The 17,979-nt window shown below is 41.6% G+C and overlaps 6 protein-coding genes across 6 annotated transcripts; 4 read left to right on the plus strand and 2 right to left on the minus strand. All coding sequences in view use genetic code 12, as the record gives it.

Moving 5' to 3' along the window:
• Positions 1 to 49: 49 nt before the first annotated feature.
• Positions 50 to 7,030, plus strand: TRA12 (Histone acetyltransferase SAGA, TRRAP/TRA1 component, PI-3 kinase superfamily TRA1; the record flags this gene model as incomplete). Its single annotated transcript, XM_001384680.1, has 2 exons — positions 50 to 1,639; positions 1,709 to 7,030. 2 exons carry the CDS (start codon positions 50 to 52, stop codon positions 7,028 to 7,030), a joined length of 6,912 nt encoding a protein of 2,303 aa, XP_001384717.2.
• Positions 7,031 to 8,189: 1,159 nt separating this feature from the next.
• Positions 8,190 to 8,908, minus strand: PICST_60679 (predicted protein; the record flags this gene model as incomplete). Its single annotated transcript, XM_001385037.1, has 2 exons — positions 8,190 to 8,600; positions 8,699 to 8,908. The coding sequence occupies 2 exons, from the start codon at positions 8,906 to 8,908 to the stop codon at positions 8,190 to 8,192; spliced, it is 621 nt and encodes a 206-aa protein (XP_001385074.1).
• Positions 8,909 to 9,543: 635 nt separating this feature from the next.
• PICST_83901 (predicted protein) lies at positions 9,544 to 11,781 on the plus strand. The gene has a single exon (XM_001384681.1). The coding sequence runs from the start codon at positions 9,556 to 9,558 to the stop codon at positions 11,518 to 11,520; it is 1,965 nt and encodes a 654-aa protein (XP_001384718.2). The 5' UTR covers positions 9,544 to 9,555; the 3' UTR covers positions 11,521 to 11,781.
• Positions 11,782 to 12,508: 727 nt separating this feature from the next.
• On the plus strand, positions 12,509 to 14,296 carry PICST_67775 (predicted protein; the record flags this gene model as incomplete). The annotated part of the gene is made up of 1 exon (XM_001384682.1): positions 12,509 to 14,296. One exon carries the CDS (start codon positions 12,509 to 12,511, stop codon positions 13,994 to 13,996), a length of 1,488 nt encoding a protein of 495 aa, XP_001384719.2. The 3' UTR covers positions 13,997 to 14,296.
• An 898-nt stretch (positions 14,297 to 15,194) lies between these two features.
• PICST_31954 (predicted protein) lies at positions 15,195 to 15,797 on the minus strand (the record flags this gene model as incomplete). The annotated part of the gene is made up of 1 exon (XM_001385038.1): positions 15,195 to 15,797. The coding sequence occupies one exon, from the start codon at positions 15,795 to 15,797 to the stop codon at positions 15,195 to 15,197; it is 603 nt and encodes a 200-aa protein (XP_001385075.2).
• Positions 15,798 to 16,315: 518 nt separating this feature from the next.
• PICST_72561 (predicted protein) lies at positions 16,316 to 17,849 on the plus strand. Its single transcript, XM_001384683.1, has one exon. The coding sequence runs from the start codon at positions 16,556 to 16,558 to the stop codon at positions 17,762 to 17,764; it is 1,209 nt and encodes a 402-aa protein (XP_001384720.2). The 5' UTR covers positions 16,316 to 16,555; the 3' UTR covers positions 17,765 to 17,849.
• The last annotated feature ends 130 nt before the right edge of the window (positions 17,850 to 17,979 follow it).

A 17,979-nucleotide genomic window follows, 5' to 3' on the forward strand; every position in this document is an offset into this window, starting at 1 on the left:
GATCTCCTACTTCAGAGTTGAGATTGGCCGTAAGTTATTGGATCATTTAATGGCATGGGCCCAAATTAACACATTAAGACAAATAGCTGGCCAGGGTTTGGATAATAACCACACTGTTCAGATTGTTATGGCAATCTTGAATATATTCCATCTTCTTCCACCAAAAGCGTATACATTCATGGAAGAAATCATCAGCACTTTACAATACTTAGAAGGTCACTTGGATCGTCACCAAAACTCTCCCTTCAGAGAGCCAGTTTCTAAGTTTTTAAACAGATTTGCTGAGAATTGCATGGATTATTACATCACCAACTTCAAGAACAGAAAACTCGGGAACATGCTTGCTTCGATTGCTGGCATGGAAGGCAGTGAGAAGATTAGAAGCGTTGCTAAAGAGAAGTTGGAAGCAATTTTTACTGATGTTCAAAATGAATCTGTTGATGAGATCAAGGTGGTGAAATTTGCTAACACTATTGATCTTCTTGAGTCAATCACAAAATATGAACACGAATGGTTTGACAACCAGAAAGATTTGTTGCTTACTCTCTCAGAGTTGGTAGACAATATTGCAGATATCAAGAGCAATGCTTCTTTGATTTCCTCAGCTCATTTCCAAGCTGATCAGGCCATTGAAAAGCTTCTGACTATAATTGTTCAATACTTGGTAAGAAACCCCAATCAGGTGGATATTGTTTTCACTGTCGTAGATCGTCATTCCAAATTGAAAATTAAGATTCCTAACCAATTAGAAGACTTTATTTTTGATAACATTGTGAAATCTGATGACATCGAATTCAGACAAACCTATTTGAACAAATGTATTGATTTTGTTAACGAAAGTGAGCCATGTTTGAAGTCCAAAATATTTTTCTTGAGAAAGGTATTTTCAACAATTCTTATATACGAAGCTGAAAAGAATGGCAAGATTGACGTGTTCTTCAGCGAGGACTCGTCGCCTGAATGGCTCACAAAGATTTCCAACAACATATGGAAGTCGACCAATGATATCATTACTGATCATACCTCCGGTAAGATGGATAGCTACAGATATGCCTTGTTGGAGGTGACAGCGACCTTACTTAAATTGGCTCCTACCTTCATTAGTGGATTCCGTAAGGATATCATCAAGTTCAGTTGGAACTATATCAAGTTGGAAGATAATATTACGAAGCAAGTTGCCTATGTTACTACTTCGTACTTCATTTCTGCCTACGAAACTCCTGCTAAGCTTGCTACTCAAGTGTTCGTTGCGCTTCTTAGAACACACCAAACTGATTCCAGACATTTAGTAAAGCAAGCATTAGACATTCTTGCACCTGTGATGTCTGTTAGAGTTGAGCAAGATTCTCCAGACAGTTGGTTGAAATGGCCACGTCGTATTCTTTCTGAAGATGGGTTCAATGTAACGCAAGTATTGAATGTCTATCAGTTCATTATTCAGCATCCTGACCTTTTCTTTGTGGCGAGAGAACATTTTACCTCCAACATAATCACTGCAATGGGTAAGTTGACCATATTGGCCAATCCTGCAATTGAAAATCAGGTGCTAGCCATTGAGTTAGCCGAACTTATCTTGAAATGGGAAAGAAAGGCAAAGTTGTTGAAGAGTGAAAAGGAAAGCAATGGAACCCTTGAAAAGGTTGAGGTTACAGAATCAACAGTTAAAGATGAAGAAGCAGACGAAAGCATGGAAGTAGATGAAGAAAAGGTGAATCCTGATGAAGCCAAAGAAGAAGCTGGTAGTGAAAATGATGCTACAAATGGAAATGAAGAAGAAGACAAAAAGGGATACGAAAGCGATTTCACTACTTCTCCTAGTTATTCCATTCCCTTTGGCCAAAGAGAAGCATGTGTTACTTTCTTGATTAGATACGTTTGTATCAGTCCACAGAGAGCATCTGAAAGTGAACTTGGTCAGAAAGCCTTGGGCATCTTGTACGATTTATTGAGTCCTGATCACTGGTCTGAAGTTTCTGTCAAGCTTACCTTCTTTGAGAAGTTCTTGTTGTCGAACGATTTGAACTCATCGAACTTGTTGGGCTACTGTTTGAATGCTTTGGAAGTTTTGGGAGTTGTTCTTGAGTGGAAAAAGCTGGAATGGATCGTATCCAACCTTCGATATTTGCACAAGCTCTTAGAGAAGTGTATCAAGTCTGATAATCATGATATCCAAGAGGTATTACAGCGTGTTCTCCGTATAGTTTTGCAAGCTATCAATGACCAGAGGGAATCAGAAGATGACGAAGAAGAAGAAGAAGATGTCAAGGAATTCATTAACTTACTTTCTACTACAGTTTCTGAAGATTTGGGTGACATGCCATCTGTTGCTGCTGGTGTAACTTTGTCGTGGACATTAGCCAACTATAGACCATCTATATTGGATGCTCTCTTACCACTGATTATGAGAACATTCAGCAAGTTGTGTAAGGATCATATTACCATTACACATCAAGGATCTCAATCATCTTCTAAGGATAGTTCCAACTCAGAATACGAAGCTAAGATGACTACTAGATTGTTGGAGAAGATTCTCAATTTGTCTTCTATGAGAATCTCGAATTTGGGTGACCAAAGAAGAATCTTCTTATCTTTGTTGGCACAACTTATTGAAAGATCATTGGATAAAGACACACTTGAGAAGATCATTAAGATCGTAAAGAACTGGGTCTTTTCAAGAACAGATCTTTTCCCAACTACAAAAGAAAAGGCAGTCATTTTGTCAAAGATGATGGTGTTTGAAATCAGAGGAGAGCCAACATTGTCGAAAGAATTCTATCAGATTATTGTAGATATCTTTGAAGATGATACTTTCAGTTGTACGGAGTTGACAGTCAGAATGGAGCAACCATTCTTAGTGGGAACTCGTTCGGCAGATGTTTCTATTAGACGCAAGTTGATGTCTATTTTGAACAGTAGCTTGGAGAAGGATATTAGCAAGAGATTGTACTATGTGATTCGAGAGCAGAATTGGGAATTCCTAGCTGATTATCCATGGCTAAACCAAGCAGTTCAGTTGCTTTATGGCTCCTTTAACTTGGACAAGAGACTACAAGTCGTCGACGAAGAGAACAAGCTTGCGCCATTAAATGCCTTGAAGGTTCCTGATATGGATGGTAAGATGGAGATTGAACGTGAAACCAAGGACTTGCAAGAGTTGTTGAAGAAGCACGATGATTTCTTGATCAAGGTTGCTGACGTTAAAGCGGGTGATGTTCTTGAGCCATTGATTGATTTGTTCTACCAAAGCAGTGAAGCTATTCACCGTGCCTGGTCCAGCATATTCCCCATTGCTTTTATGTCTATTCCAAGATCTGAACATCTAGATTTCACGAGATTTTTGGTAATTTTGTTGTCGAAGGACTACCACACTCGACAAATCGATAGCAGACCTAATGTGATTCAATCTCTTTTGGAAGGTATTGCCAAATGTGACGATCTTCAGTTGCCACCATTTGCGGTAGAGTGTCTTGCTTCCAACTTCAATTCCTGGTCGCAAGGTATCCATATTCTTGAGAATATTGAGGAACAATCAGTAAATGGAAATGCTGAAGTTCGTGAAGTTACTCAAGATGCTCTCGCCAAATTGTATGCAACATTGAAGGAAGACGACATGTTCTATGGATTGTGGAGAAGAAGAGCCAAATATGCCGAGACAATTGGTGCTCTTTCTTTTGAACAGATAGGACTCTGGGACAAGGCTCAACAATTATATGAGACTGCTCAAATAAAGGCAAGAAGTGGTGCATTACCATACGGTGAGTCTGAGTATGCACTTTGGGAAGACCATTGGATCTTGTGTGCCGAGAAATTGCAACACTGGGACATTCTCACTGATTTGGCCAGACACGAGGGTTTCTCGGACTTGTTGCTTGAATGTGGCTGGAGAGTCGCTGATTGGTACAACGACAGAGAAACTCTTGATCAGACTGTCAAGAACGTCATGGATGTTCCTACACCACGTCGTCAAATATTTGAGACCTTCCTTTGTTTGCAAGGATTTGGACAAGGTAAGGAGACTTTGCAAGACCTCTCAAGGTTATGTGATGAAGGTATCCAATTGGCTTTAAGAAAATGGCATGGATTACCACACAGGTTCAACAATGCTCACATTCCGTTGTTGCACACTTTCCAACAGTATGTTGAATTCATGGAAGCCAGCCAGGTTTATGCTAGTTTGGTTTCTACTAACGCTCAGAACTTGGATGTGAAGTCTCAGGAATTGAAGAGAGTCCTCCAAGTATGGCGTGAAAGATTGCCCAACATCTGGGATGATATCAACATCTGGAACGATCTTGTGACGTGGCGTCAACATGCCTTCCAAGTCATCAATAAGGTCTACATGCCTTTCATTCCTATGTTGCAACAATCCAACTCAGGTGGAAATGCCAACTCGTATGCCTACCGTGGCTTCCACGAGATTGCCTGGGTAATCAATAGATTTGCTCATGTAGCCAGAAAGCATAACATGTCTGAAGTTTGTATCAAGGAATTGACAAGAATCTACCAGTTGCCCAACATTGAAATCCAAGAAGCTTTCTTGAAGTTGAAAGAACAAGTTAAGTGTCACTACCAGAATCCTAATGAGTTGAACACTGGTCTTGATGTCATTAGCAACACCAACTTAGTATACTTTGCTACTCAACAAAAGGCTGAATTCTTCACGTTGAAGGGTATGTTCCTTAGTAAGTTACAGCAGAAGGTAGAAGCCAACAAGGCATTCGCCACTTCAGTTCAAATTGATCTTAACTTGCCTAAAGCTTGGGCCGAATGGGGTATGTTCAACGACAGAAGATTCAAGGAGAATCCCAATGACATGATCTATGCCAACAACGCCATCAGTTGTTATTTGCAAGCTGCTGGTCTCTACAAGAACGGTAAAACTAGAAAGTTGTTGGCCCGGATCTTGTGGTTGATTAGTTTGGATGAAGCTTCTGGTACGTTGTCTCAAGCATTTGAGGATTTCCGTGGTGAAGTTCCTCTTTGGTATTGGATTACTTTTATTCCACAGTTGTTGACTTCGTTGTCTCATAAGGAAGCAAAACTTGCTAGACAAGTTCTCGTACGTATTGCTAAGAGCTATCCACAAGCTTTACACTTCCAGCTTCGGACCACAAAAGAAGACTTTGCTGCTCAACAACGTCAAGCCATTGAAATTGCTCGCCAACAAGCTGCACAGTCAGCTTCTCAGAATGGATCAACAAAGAGTGCCGATACCAATGGAGCAAAGACTGAAGAAAACAAGCCTGACGCTACTGAACCTGGTGCTGGTACTGGTGCTGGTGAAACTTCTCCTACAAACGGAGATACAAAACCTTCTCAGTCGGAATCTCAAGCTTCTCCATCAGCTGCTACAAGTGGAACTAAGGCAACTGAAAATCCGGTAAAGCCAAACATTCCTGGCTCTGTTCGCCAAGCTTTAGAGCATGTAGAAGAAATCATGGGAATCTTGAAAACAGCCTATCCATTGTTGGCTCTTTCTTTGGAATCTCTTGTGGACCAAATCAATCAACGATTCAAATGTACGGCTGATGAAGACGCTTACAGACTTGGAGTTGCTCTTCTTAACGATGGTGTTCAGTATTTGAATCGTCTTGGCAATCCCCGTGACGATGCCAAGTTACCTCCTGTCACAGAGGCCAATATCACAAGATTTGCCGAAACAGTTCTTCCAAAGCAAATCAGAGCTGAATTCGAAAAAGATCTCGTTATAGGCAAACCTAACTTGGAGACTTACATCACCAAGTTACGCAAATGGAGGGACCGTCTTGAAGATAAGCTTGACAGAAGATTCAGTGAAGTCAACTTGGAGAATTTGTGTCCTCATTTGAGTGAATTCCATCACCAAAAGTTCGAAGATATTGAAGTTCCTGGCCAGTACTTGTTGAACAAGGACAACAACAGCCACTTCGTCAAAATTGAAAGATTCCTTCCAACGATTGGTTTGGCTCGTGGCACGAATGCCTGTTATAAAAGATTAAGAATTCGTGGTAACGATGGTAGTTTGCATACTTTTGCTGTACAGTTCCCAGCAGCTCGTCATTGTCGTCGGGAAGAGTGTATTTTCCAATTGTTCCGGATTTTCAATGATACCATTTCAAGAAAGGTAGAAACTCGTCGTCGTAACATCCTGTTCACGCTTCCTATAGCAGTACCTTTGTCACCACATATCCGTATCATTAGCGATGATTCCAAGGATATCACGATGCAGAAGGTTTACGAGGACTATTGTAGGCGTAATGGTAAGAGTCGTGACGAGCCCTTCATCTACACTATTGAGAAATTGAGAGCCGCCTTCGACCAGCGTTTGCCAAAGCCTGACATCATGAGTATAAGAGTTGAGATCTTAAGTGCCATTCAAGCATTACTTGTACCTTCAACTGTGTTGAAGAACTATTTTGTTGACCTTTATCCACAATTTGAAGACTTCTGGTTATTCCGTAAGCAGTTCACCTCACAATATGCTTCATTCATCTTCATTACCTACATGATGTGTGTAAACACTAGACAGCCTCAAAAGATTCACGTCAACATGGGCTCTGGTAGCGTTTGGACTTCAGATATGTTGCCATGTAAGATTGCAAGCAAGAGTGCCTTGATCGATAACCCACAGGGAAGACCTGCTCCTTTGTTTTACAACGCTGAAATGGTTCCATTCAGGTTGACTCCTAACATCCAGAAGTTGATTGGTGAAACAAGCTTGGAAGGGGTTTTGGCTGTTTACATCTTATGCATAGCTAGAGCCTTGACTGAGCCAGAATCTGACTTGGAACAGTTCTTGACTTTGTTTGTACGTGATGAAGTTGTCTCATGGTGTGCTCAACAAGATCCTCCTCGTTCTATTCCACAAGACAAGCAGTTACGTGAAATTGTTCGTATTAACGTAGAACTTATCATCAAGAGAGTTATCCAAATTGGCCATATCTCGTCTGGCCCTTCTGTTGCTACACAAAACGTCTTGGAGTTGATCTCACAAGCTGTTAACCCTCGTAACTTGGCCGCAGCCGATACATTATGGATGGCCTACTTTTAAGTAACGACCCAGATTTATTGTTATATATGTATACTAGACTCTTAAATGTTTAATTAATCAAGTTGAAGTAATTAAAACGATATTGTTACGTAAAGTGGCGAAAGTGATAAACAGAAATAGAATTACATCAAATATCGTTCTTATGTATATATGCTCGACTATATCTCTTAAATTCGTATTGAACTAAGCAGCGTATGCTTTCATCTGCTGCATCTGTACTTCTCGTGGTAGCTCAGTTTCCAATTCAACGAATCTATCCAGGTTTTTGAGCACTCTCCTATCAATCTTGCTATAGTAGTTTTTGATAGCATGGGAGCTTAGGATGACATTCATCAAGAGTACAACAAAGGCTATGGTGTTGACGGCCATGGAGACCACAGAGATGACCTGAATATAGGTGGTGACTTGAACTTTAGTAGTAACCTTCTTCATGCTATCATATTCGTACAGGTACATAAGCGGGGCGTTTAGACAGAGAATGGCGGCTGCAACACTGAGGACGAGTTCGCCAAATTCAAGAACAAGGGAGCAGACGAGAACCCTGAAGGTGACAATGGTGGGCATGTTGGTTGAACATAACGGGAGTAAAGTTGCGTTTGTTCCAAACTAAAGTACGTTAGTATATATCACAGAAATGGGCTCAAAATTCTTCGGCTTACCATAAAGAGACAGTATAGACTAGAAATAATACAGATCACGGGTCTGTTTTCGATGTCATCAAAAGGAACTCCAGCATAGATAAGGATGTATTGGATAAGAAGAAGACCCATATACGTTTCAAAGACGACCTTGAACGTTTTGGAGTCATAGACACCTTCCACCAGCTCAAGACGGTTGAAGTTCTCCAAGTCAACTATGCGATCGTTTAGTTCCGGGAACAATACACTCTGAATAGGTGTCTGGGCACTCATGGCACACATCAGTATGAATGAACTTTGTTATTGCTGAACGTATCTAATGGTGGTAGCAAAAGCGATATAAATATTGTGAAAATGGAAATAGAGGAAAATGCAACCCTCTTACAGTGGCTGCGAAAAATTGATATTCTCAAAATATAGTAGATAAGGACAGCACCTGCCGACACTACGAAACTTATCCATATCCATTAGAATGAGTTTACATATCAATACATTATATCTATTCATTATTTAGAGAATAACTACAAGTTGCTGGTCGGCGTTGGGGGAACCCAGGGGTTTTCACCTTGGCTAGCAACTAGTCTACTGTACAACTGTCTTTCCATTTTGGGGAACACCTTTTGTGACTGTTCTACACCATCGCTGAGCCAGAGACCCCAAGAGCCCATCATGTTGGCCATCAACATATCAGTGAAGAGCCTGTCGCCCACAATGAGTATTTCGTGAGGAAGTATATCGAATTGCTTGAAGTATTCGCCGATTTCTCCAAAGCAGCCTGGTTTCTTAGTGGGATGTCTCAATACAGTAACCCCAGTATCTTTTTCCAACTTAATGGCTTGGGTATAATTGATATCATCATTAGTTCCAGCAGAATTGCTTACAATTAAGAGGTGCTCTTTAGGAAAGGCACCCTGGAGCTTTTTCCAAGTTTCCTAGACACGTTAGTAGATTCTTCATTGAAAATGTTTTTTTGATATTCTAGACTTTGTCATTTTTATATTGCCCTGCCTGTTGTTCTGGAAATACATACTTCATAAGCGGGCCATATTTTGTCGTCGTGGTCCTTGGCTATGCAATTGTCTTTATCCAACACAACTCCTTTGATTTCGACATCGGGATGGTTGGGGATACTGAAAGGAAGAGAAATCTGGTCAAATGATTTCAATGTCACGTGCGGAAGACATAAACTCGGGTTGTACAAGAGTCTGGAGACGTTGAGAGTGGCACTGACGTTAAACATGGTAGAATGTGTATTGAGTGCTAAGTGGAGTAAAAGAAGGAAAGTCTACTAGTTTTGAAAGTTTGACAGTTGATAGAATGATCATGTGACCATGATCAGCTGAAAATAAGCAGGTTCAGTGAAGAAAGGTTTCGGGATGAGCTAGGAGTAAATGTGGAAGTTGATGCTGAATGTACCAGATACTAGAGCATTTTGTGCAATTGGCAATGGTAAATGTAATAAATATTTGGTTTTAAGTTTTAGAATTTAAATCATTTTGCACCCATTCATTTTCGAAGATTACTTAGTGAGAAAAATACTACTCAAAAATATGGCTACAATAGGGCGATAAGGATGCAACTTGTAAGAATAATAAGAATAGTGTACATAAATACACTGCAAACATACCTATATGGGTACCTATGTGCATTTTCTTTCAGTATACCATCTACATTGGTTTATGTTCGTACTTGACTCAACGATTCCAGAGTCGCATTTTCTCCATTTTTCATCTGTCATACTAATCTTGACATTTTTTCGATAATAATTCGCATAGTTAAGCTGAAAATTTTCGATTCTTACTAAACTTCAACATTGAATTCTATCTTACTCTTTTCACACCACCAACCCTAACCCCCGATATATACCCCCGCCATCTCCAACATACCATGTCTTCATCTACTCCATCTACAAGCAATTCTACGGAACTGGGGAAAAACGACATTCCGCGCAAATCCCGAGTCAGTCGGGGCCCAAGGCAATCCAAGCCCAAAGCTGGAGGCTACAGAAGAAATACTGGCAATAAAAGTGAAAACGCAGAGCCTGAAGAGGATCTCGACGAGTCGAACCAATGTATAATCTGCGCTAATCGTATCCAGTACGCTGCGCTCACGCCTTGTAACCATACCACTTGTCATAAATGTACTTTCAGACAGAGAGCATTGTATGAAAAGGCACTCTGTTTGATATGTCGTAGTGAAAATGACCAGGTAATCTTCACGGAGGATATTGAGAAGAACTACGACGACTTCTCTGCCCAGAACTTCGTGCTGTTTGACGAAAAGTTTCGTATACAATTCACTAACGACTACGTCAAAGAAGATACCTTGTTCCTTTTGGCCAATTCGTGCCCCGTAGAAAGTAAGTTGTTCACCTCTTTCAAGGGATTATGTGACCATGCTAAAGAACTGCACGCAAAGTATTATTGTCTACTTTGTTCAAAATTCAAGAAGGCATTTATAGAAGAGCTTCCACTCTATACGCAAAAACAGCTACAAAGACACCAAGCTGATGGAGATGGAGATGACAGTGGCTTTAAAGGCCATCCAGAATGTAAGCATTGTCACGGTAAACGTTTCTATCTGATAGACGAACTCAACGTTCACATCAGAGACAGACACGAGCGGTGTCATATCTGCGACCAGTATTCGCCCAAGACCGCAGACTACTTCAAAAACTACGACACTTTGTATAACCACTTCAAGCGGGACCATTATGTGTGTGCCGTACCCCTGTGTGTTGAGAAACGGTTTGTAGTGTTTAGGGAGGATCTCGACTTGACGGCCCATATGTTGAAGGAACATGGTGGTTTGGCTGGATCTAGAGGTGTTGTTATTGGTTCGAATACTCGTCATTTCCACTCGCAGTTGTCGTCAAACTTTACTGAAGGATCTACGAGAAGAGCAGCGTTAGCAGCGGCAGCATTTGACTCTGGAAGCGAAGAGGATGACTACCGGTCTATAGAGGTTAAGAAAAGAAGGTTTGAAGAAAGAGCGAAACACTATCTCAACTATAATCTGGAGACCGTGCGAAAATTCACAGATGCCAATGCCTCGTTCCGTTCCAAGCGTATAAATGCTAAGGAATTGCTCCAGATATACACCAAGGAGTTATTTGTGCACCAGTCAGCCGAAGAGCACGGCTTGCTTTTCAAGGAGTTCATGGAGTTCTTCCCTGAAAACTCAGCTTTCTACAGAGACTTGGCAGAAGTTGCAAAAGATTTGCAAGCCCTAGAAGCTCGTGAACTGTTCCCTGTTTTAGGCGGAACTAATGGTAACACCTTCAACGCTTCATCATGGGTGTCTGGGGGCTCAGTAGCTCGTACGTCTTCACCATTGTCATCATTTCCGGCATTGGCAAGACCCACAGCCAAAAAGACTTCCGTATCTCTGAATCCACCAATCAGATACACCACCATTATTAAGAAAAGCCCTGCAAACAAGACGTCTGTAACCAGCACTCAAGCGTCAGCTGATTACAAACCAAACTACTTGAGCAACCTCGACAAAACTCCGCTGGCTACGTCGTTGCCTGTTTTGGGCCAAAACCGCAGTACATCGATACCAGCTTCCATTTCTCCTTCGATCTCCAGCTCTTCTTCCCGTAACAATTCATCTTTAAACCTTGCCGACGAAAAGAAATTCCCAGCTTTGGAGAAAAAGGGTCCGAAGAAGAAAATCATACCCCGTGTCAACCAGTACAATATTGCAGATCCTGGCCAGTGGGGTTCGGCCAGTGAGCAGCCTGCTGTTGTAATTCCTGCGGAAGAAGACTTTGGAATCGTCATCACGGATAAGAGGAAACAAAAAATGAAGAAGAAACAGGATAGAATCCTCTTCAGCAACGGGATCTGATGCTCAAATATTGTCGATTCTGAGTTTGTGGAGAAGAGGCTAGAAACCTGAAAGATTAGCACTCATAATACGATTCTTGCCAACACCGAACGCATCCAGAAATCTTTATTAGAGACAGTATTCTGAAATTACAAATACGACAATTCAAAACTGAAACAAAACTCCAGATCATATACCCGCACTAGTAATCTCCTAGACATCTCGGGGTCGAGACATAGAATGAAGCGTAATTCGATTTCGTAATAAAAGATTCTAGAATATAGAAAATATAAAGACAGTAGATATTTTTCGCAGCTTTGTTCTTTGACACAATTCCCGATAAGACGGGGATGACTGAAAACCTGTTTGCACCGAAGTTCCGATAAATAGCGCACTCAATCTGGATTACGGCTGCACACGACTCTTATCATGTTAATCACCGAGGTCATGGCAAGCATGCAAAAAGGGGTAAGTAGAGACAGTTGGAGGACCTGAGTCGCTCCTATTCCAATTCATCACAGCCAGGGATGCAATTTAGAATACTCCGCAACCTTTGTTTTTCTTGCAATCACTGACAGACTTGTTCCAGTTCCTTAACTGCACGTGACGCGCTATTTTTTCACTATAATTATGCAGGACTTTCCATCTTTGATTTAAGCAGGCTGGCATCATACATAGGAACAGAATGGGGTCGAATGATTTTACATAGTAGGCTGAAACTGGGAGACACCAGTGGAGTTCCCGAAGCTTCCATCTGTTTTCACATTTTATATTGACTTCTTTAAACAGAGCAAATTTTCATGCAAGGAGAATCCGCTCTGTGGAGTTCAGGACTGTATATATCCCTGTTTTCCAATTCTTCAACTTGACTTTTCTTAGTGAAGAAACAGTAAGGTTTCTTTCTGGAAGCAGTTCCAGATTCAGTTGTAGATCTTGGGTTCGTGCTTTGTCGGGCAATCCCTCGACTGACTTTCTGGCTCTCTGCCCTTAGTTTTGAGTGCATGGGAAAATGGTTGTTGTATATAGCAAATTTGAATTGATTGTACCGAAAATAGAAATAGAAGAGCTTGTACGGAAATATCCTCAGTTAGAAAAGAATGTTATTCAGAATAAAGTTGTCGGTGAAGATTTGAATGATAGAGAAAGTGATAACAGTAGAAGAAAGAGCAAAAAGAGGAAGATACAGTATGACTTTTCTACGATAGATGGCCAGTACGACATTACTGAGATTAGTGTACGTGAATACTTTGGCGTACCAAACTATAGTTTAGATAGAACCAAGCTATGTCCACGTATTCCTAACAGGATGGAATATTTACGGATAGTAGAAGAGTGTTTAATGGAAGCTGAAGAGGTCAGAACCGAGTTTGAAAATGGCTGCGAAATAAAAGGAGACGAAGAGAAATGTGGAGAAAATACAAAATCAGGAAAAGAAAGGTGGATCGTTGATGTTGGCACTGGCTCCTCTATGGTATATCCCATTATAGGGATTGGTATGAACGACAATAACCGATTTATAGCCACAGAGATAAATCCTTCTTCATTTTCGCATTGTCGTACTATTCTTGAAGACGATGAGCGAATGAAATCCAGAATTATATTACAGAGGATAGAAAGCCAGACGGAAAAGTTACTTCCTTTGGAGTTGCACCCAAATGTTCACATCAGATATACTGTTTGTAACCCCCCATTTTACGAGAGCAAGAAGCAGTTGGAGAGCAAAGAAGAGTTGAAAGCCAGGGGCAAGCCCAATGCCCTCGTCAGCGACGACTCCGAGATGTACTACCATAAAGGGGGAGAAGTGGGGTTTGTCATGCGCATCATCGATGAGAGTGTTGAAACCAGCAGGATCCCACAGTATCAACATTGTTGGTATACTGCCCAAATAGGAATCCACGACCATGTGAGAGAGCTCGAGAGCTATTTGAAGGAGAAGAGTATTCCGAAGGTGTTCCAAACTGCAATTGACTTTTTCACCAAGAGATGGGTGCTAGCGTGGAACTTTGATGAGGATCTGAGACTGCCGCTAAGCTACATTCGGCCAAGACAGGGGTGGCCCAATTCCTACCCCAGAAGAGATGACCTGCTAGCAGAGGGGCTCGACCGGGAATTGGCGCTAGTCAGGGTCGAATTTCCTCAGTTTCAGTACCAGGTGGTGAAGATACGGGGAAGTAGCAATGAGAACAAGTTGTATGTGGCTTGCAATGAGGCTGTATGGATAAGACGGGTGCGTCGGTTGTTAATCAATTCGGAGGCGCGATCTGGTAGTTCCGAGGGAGACGTTGCGAGTGCCGGGGCGACCACAAAAACGGATAACACGATTAAGAAAAATTCCGCAAAAGCGCCAATCTTCAACAAGAGTGTGGTAGTACGGATTATCCTAAAGTACGAGAATGAGCTCAATGTGGAGGTGGCTTTCCACGAGGGCTACGATAGCGCGGAGACCGTGGCAAATAGCATGAGGTCTCTTGCCGGCCGGTTATTGTGTTCCAGCTAAGCAGCACACTTGCATTTCACACTTGCAGGACCGCGGAATATACGGCTGATAGGTGCTTACGGCACAATTAATAATGTTTAATCACTCTCTCGAAAGGGTCGTGACAACTCGCTGGCCCGCAGAGTATAGGTGAGAGGTGACAGGGCAACAATGCAGACGTTTTTACGATATAAATAGCAGAGAAATTCTTTCACTCACAGCTCCACTGGTTGATTTGTACTTGATACAAATATAGCATTGCAAAATTCCTATACTCTCACAGTTTTCTTTAGCTACCCTGAATTACTAAATACCGTAGTTATCCACGTCTCCGTAGCCTTTTTGGGTTTGATATTCCTGCTTGCCACTTGTCTATTGCCATTACAGCAGCAATCGTGCTCCTTCGAATATTGCATCCAATCCATCTGCACCGATTCCGTTTATTGCACCCATTTATTTCACTATTGCGCTTTTAGCTAACATACCCATAACCCAATGTTCATTGTTTCCAGTGCCACACGAAAAATTGACCAGTTATACCGTTTGTATTACTACAACAGCCCGATTCCGGTTATGACCAACGGCGAGACGGTGATCTTCAACAGCATCAACTTCTGCCTCTTGCTCGTTGGCCTATACTACGTAGTTCATGTTCTTCCCTCCATAGTAGTTCACTCCTTTGAGAAGATGTACTACTATCTCACAGGAAACCTCGTTTCAGTCAACGTCGTGGTGCTGCTGCTATTGTTGCTCAACACTAAAGACAAGTTGTACAGCACCTGTGTGGATGTCTGTCGGTATGTGAGTAGCAACTACTCGTCCAATTCAGATTCCGTGAAAGTCAACGTCACTCAGGGTGCCAGAAACGGAGTGATGAATGGAAAGTACATAGACAAGTCGCTCTACAAGTTCAGCAAGTTCTAGTTCCCCGATCAATCCCAACGGATTTGCTATTAGAAGTCAACTATACAATCGCAATATCTACTTGATGTCCTGCCCTGGGCTCACTGAGCCGGGCTTTAATGTCTACACATATCTCGTATGCCGTTGTCTGTATGGTATATACATGCCTATATATGCTAATTAATGTTTCACGTTCAATGTAGTAGCAGATATAGTCACCAGACCCAATTGTCTTCAGTATTGCTATTTCTTCAGAAATTGAAACTTTTCATCTCGTTTATATTAATATGAGCAAGATTCCGACTCACTTGTATGCTCACATCCCGAACAAGCCCCAGTCCTCCACAAAGTAATTATATCCTATGTCCCTGAACACCAAATACTGTTTCTTTAAGTCTTCGTAGGCTTCCACGACTTCCCCCAGCGATCCCAAGTACTTCAAAAATTGCTGAGGGTCGATTTGTTCAGCAAGCGGCACATTCAAAGTGATTAACACATCGGTTTCAACTCTATCCAAACGGATAAAAGCGATGAATGTGAATACAGCTACAGGCGAATCTGGCTCTGCGGCATCTTTACGAGAGTTGGCGTGTTCTATGAAGCTGAAGTTTACTTCCTGCTGAAAATTGTCTCTGGTCAAATTTTCAATAAACCAATTGGTAGCCGATTCATTAGGCTCTACAAGTTCTTCTATATGGGTAGCTATGGCCTCTGTATACGACTTTGCCGGAACGCTCTCTAGCAAGTCAAAGATGAGGGATTTGTCGAACTTGGGGTTTTTTCTGTGGTCCTCAATAAGGAACACTTCCTGGTTATCTGGGATCTGACGGATATGTGAAACATCCACAAGACAAGCTTTGATGGGAGCAGGGATGGCTGTGCAGATGGCTCCAGAGTATAACTGCAATTGTTCGGACATTATTTGCACTGCTTTGAACTCTGTCGGTCTGGATGAGGAATGAAGAGGCTCTTGAAAGAAGATGGAGGCAATGCTAAATCGGAGTGGTCATTGTAGTTAAGGAACATACGATATCTAGGAGGAGATGTTCCTGTCCATAGCCAAAGTCAAGATTGGAGCAAAAAGTTTCGCATGGTAGCGATGACATAGTAAGAGAACAAGCTGCTAGAAATGGGAGTGAGTTCAATTGGTATAGGTAGCTGGAATTAAGTAGCTACTATCAAATATCTAGAATCTCCTCGTTTTGAATCACATATTGCGATTGAGGTTGTCGCAGTTGGCGTCCATTAGCCCATCCTTGAATCAACTTCTTGACACCACGGCGACATTCTACGACATGTATTTTTTTTTCTGTGGCATGTCGTACATCACTATCGCGCTGGCATGTCGTCGTTCTACTCTAACCAAACTTTGATGTTGTGTTAAATTTCACAACTTCAGCTTCTTTTTCAGCAGGCTGCTGTTTTGGACCAATTTAGCGTGAGGCACGCTTCATCATACACGTATTTATCAGCTTTACGGAGACTTCTGCTATCAAATTCAAAGCTGAAATCAAAACTGAACCGAGAATCAATTTTCACCTTTCAATTCTGATCAAATCAAACTGGACTTTTCACCATCATAAGTGACAGTATTTTGATATACAATTTGACTGATTACACCGATTAACTTCAGTATCATTTCAATTCTATCCAAAGTAAATCACACCATTTTCATTCATGAGTTTGCCAATCTTGCACAACCGAAAAAGGCCAATAGTGATAACGGTCGTTGTACTAGTAATACTATTGTTGATCACCAAAGTATCGACTTCGAAACACTCAGCCAAAAACATCCAGGAAGTGCTTCAGAGTCTTCCCAACGAAAATATATTAGGTCTCTCCAAACTTGTAAACAACGAAAACGAGAAGAGTCAGGATGAGTTCTTCGCTCGTTTAGAGAAGCTGAACAAGAAATTCTTTCTGTCTCAGGAAGCTCGCTTACAAAAATTGGAGAAACAAAATGAGTTGTTGCTCAAGGAAATCAAGTCACTCAAACAACCTTCAAACTATGCATCACTCCGTGAAAGATTGTTATTTGTGTATCCATACGATTCCTCTGTTCGTTTCCCAGCGTACATATGGCAGTCTTGGAAACATGGGTTAAACGACGAACGATTTAACGAGAAGTATCGTGAGGGTGAAAGTCAATGGGCTTGGAAAAACCCCGGTTTTGTCCACGAGTTGTTCAACGATGACACGGCCCATACGATGATCAAGTTCCTTTACCATCAGATTCCAGAAGTTCTCGAAGCATACGAAGCCATGCCTGAAGTCATTCTCAGAATGGACTTCTTCAGATACTTGATCTTATTTGCCAAGGGAGGTGTTTATGCCGATATTGACACATACCCATTGCAACCTATTCCCAACTGGATTCCTGAAAACGTTTCTCCAGATGAATTGGGAATGATTGTTAGCATAGAAACCGACTCCAACTCTCCTAACTGGAGAACGGAATCGGTTCGTAGATTGCAATTTGCCCAGTTTGTCATTCAAGCAAAGCCGGGCCATCCAATTCTCCGTGAGATCATCGCTCAGATCATCGAGAGAACGTTGCAGAAGCGCAAGGCATTGTTGGATACCGAGAAGTTGAAGTTAACCGGATCGTCCAACCAAAGAAGCTTGGATATTTCTCGCTGGACCGGTGCTGGCTTGTGGACAGATGTCATATTGAAGTACTTCAACGACTACATCCAGAGTTCCATCTACCAAAAGATCACATGGAAAGAGTTCCACGAGTTGAAAATTCCCAAGTTGGTCAGTGACATTTTGATCTTGCCCATCCATTCGTTTGCATCTGATATCGAGATTCCAAAGGACGGAAAGATTGAGGATCCCCTTGCATTTGTGAAGCACTATGCGGCAAAGATCTGGAAGACCACTTAGCTTCTTCAGCATATTCAGACAATTAATGATAGAATATACAATAGTCTTAGCTCGCAAGTAGTGTAATAGAAGGCATGAAACGTATAAGTAGAGCGAATATAAAGCTCCGATGTAGCAGCAGGGGCAATTCGTATTGCTACACCAAGTTTGCTAGATACTTAATGTAATTGCTTATTTCTTTTCGCATTTAATTTTTTCTTGATTGCCCTCATAGT

The sequence above is a fragment of the Scheffersomyces stipitis genome, chromosome 5 (genome assembly GCF_000209165.1).
Source record: "Scheffersomyces stipitis CBS 6054 chromosome 5, complete sequence".
NCBI classification, from domain to species: Eukaryota; Fungi; Ascomycota; class Pichiomycetes; order Serinales; family Debaryomycetaceae; genus Scheffersomyces; species Scheffersomyces stipitis.